At 32.4% G+C, this 2,905-nt stretch overlaps 1 protein-coding gene across 1 annotated transcript; it reads right to left on the bottom strand.

Annotated features, from left to right (window-relative positions):
* Nucleotides 1-1,441: 1,441 nt before the first annotated feature.
* LOC149195797 (uncharacterized) lies at nucleotides 1,442-1,867 on the bottom strand. The gene has a single exon (XM_089408821.1). The coding sequence runs from the start codon at nucleotides 1,865-1,867 to the stop codon at nucleotides 1,442-1,444; it is 426 nt and encodes a 141-aa protein (XP_089264947.1).
* Nucleotides 1,868-2,905: the final 1,038 nt, after the last annotated feature.

Here is a 2,905-nt window from a genome sequence, read left to right as displayed (position 1 = left end):
CTCCAACATAACAACAAATTGATTAATCCTAAACCAATTTATTATTTGGCTACTCAGGGAAAAATTGATCATTTTTAATTAATAACAACTTATTAACTAACCAAATCCCTAATCCTAATAGTCCTAATAATTTTGTATCTAATAAATTTAGATATAAATATATCTTTTAAATAACTTTTAAAATTATAAATAATGTCACAATTCCCTAATAGTAAAGAAAAAGTTATCAACTTATTCAACCTATGTATATGCATATACTATATTCTATACAAATAGAGTTCTCAAATACAAATAGAATTCTCACATACAAATAATATATAATCATTCCTACACTCATAATATTTTCATTAAAATATTATTAAATATTTAACATATATTATAGTTACATATTAACATAATGAAATTCATATAATCAATATTTTAAAATAATTATATTATATTTAAAATAATGTTTTTATACATTCCAAAAATTTGGATAAAAATATTAATTTTCCATTTTTAATGATATACTTGGTAAATCCAGTTTCACAAACTATCATGGCTCGTGAAGGTTAATTCAAATTATAAAAGCTTCCATATAAACCTAAGTAAATAACTAACAACGCTATGCTTATATTTATCTCTATATGTTTACTTATTTACAGTAATAACCACCTAAAAATTATTGAAAAAACTATATGAAAATTATGAAGGATTACTACATATTCCTTTCGCTAATTTTTATTATAATCAAATAAATTTCACAAGTATCACTGATTTTATAACACTCTGCACGGTTACGTAATTCTTAGAGCATTAGTCGTGTTTCAAACCAAAGAAGTATACAAAACTAAAGGTAGTCTCTCTCTCCGAGCGAGACAATGATAAATATACAGACACACTTTTGTCCGGAGCATGTGATTCATCTGAAAGGATCAATGTTCACTGTAAAGCGTTATTATAATTATATCAAAATATACAATGACTGTTTCCCCCTACATAGATCTAGGTTGGGTTAACATAAATTATGTGAGTGGTTACATGGCTGTATTTTTTCGAGTTATTGGATAACATAGCTAATAAATTACGATAGTCTTTGCATGGCTGTATCTATACCGATAGTGGGATAGCTATAACCTTACAGAAGTTGAAAGTCAACATTTATTGAACAGGAGGATCAGCACCTATTGCAAGGAATATAAACAATGAGATTTTGACATTATTCAGTTGCAAATATAGTGCATACTTCAAGCAGAGTGCGCGAATTCAATAAACAAATGATGAGTAGTTCAGATTACAGAGCACAGAAACAGCAGCATTACATAACACCATCAGACTTTTGAAAGGAAATGCAATACAAAATCCTACTTCATCCAATAACACTGACCACATAAAACAAATTACAGCAGATATTAAAGCACAACAACGGTAGGACAACATTGGAAAATGAATTCCACTACTCCTACTCCCCTCTGGCAAAGTATTCAACCGGGAAAGTCCTGGTGAGGCCACCAATGCTTCTGAAATGTATCTTGCCAGGATTTCTCTTGTCAACCTCCATTTCACAAATGGGAACCCATAACATCATATCCCTAGCCATCACACCCTTGATGTTCTTGACCTTGTACTTCTCTACCTTGCACGTCACATTCGCTGAGACTTTGACATGTTTGTCGGCTTTCTTGTAGTGGTGTTTACACTCACTCTTCTGCTTTATCCAAACTTGACCCGTCTCCTTCACTATTCCCGCCTCCAACACATCTTTCATTGCCATGAGGCCGCCAGGGAGGCAATACAATTCCATCATATCCATGACTATCTTCAAAGCTTCGTCTCCTCTAACTACGATGGCATTTTCCTTCCTGATCTCAGATTCAACGTGAGGCATTGGCACATTTACAGAATCCTCACAGAAGAAATTGATATCACAATATTTCAACTAAGTTAGAGCGACTCAGGTTGAAGTTTTTGAAGGGAAGAAGCAGGATTTATAAGAGAAAATGTGCTGCATGTGTATGAACGGGAAGACTTATATTATTGCACAACACGTGGTTGCAGTGAAGTTTGGCATGACCATTTATGTGGGAGCTCACTCTTCGATAACGTAGGCTTTTTTTGTACTGATATATGGTACTTGGCACAGTTGGGTGAGATTAAAAATGAATGGTTACGTGCTTACGTAAGGCTAACGCGGAACATCATACACATGACGGCGGATATGGAAATGAGCATGGCCCTAATGTTTACATAAGGTTCTGGGTAAATATCACTGACAGGAAGCTGGGTGGGAGTTGGGGAAATATAACTGACAGGATTGTGGGTGGCAGTTGAGAAATGAATGAGTTGAGAATAGCGTAATGAAAAGCCTCAATCCCAGCGTTCATAATTTAAAAACATATAAAATTCACAGAAGTCCACCCAATAAAAGAGAGTTATAAATAAAAGGTCACCAGAATTTATGTTTTTTAACTACTTTCATAAAAATAATGTTCTTTTGGCGTTGAGAAGGTCATTTTGACACATTAATTTAAAAATAAAAGTAAACTGATAAATATTGTACTTTTGGCGTTGAGAAGGTCATTTTGACACATTAATTTAAAAATAAAAGTAAACTGATCATTAAATAAAAAGACGAATATTAAATTTAAAAACAATATTGGCATTGATGTATTAAAGGATTTGATTCCTTTACACATGCAATTTTTCATTTTTAAAGTTAGAGTTTTGAATGTATAAAATGGATGAGGTTCTTTTGAACACTTGTCTTGCAACAATTGCGTAATTAAAACTTGCAATTTTATTGGAAGAAATGTGGATTAGTGAGATTGAGCTGGCAAAGTTTTATATTAATTGAAAAGTTAAAACTTCCAATTCTATCAATGGACGAAATGTGGATCAGTGAAGTGGAGCTGGCAAAGTTTTATGT

Source organism: Pinus tabuliformis, chromosome 2_2, assembly GCF_031772625.1.
Source record: "Pinus tabuliformis cultivar Carrire ecotype Pingquan chromosome 2_2, CPIR1, whole genome shotgun sequence".
Classification (NCBI taxonomy): domain Eukaryota; kingdom Viridiplantae; phylum Streptophyta; class Pinopsida; order Pinales; family Pinaceae; genus Pinus; species Pinus tabuliformis.
The sequence above is the reverse complement of the archived record's forward strand: the minus strand, read 5'-3'. Positions and strand labels throughout refer to the sequence as shown.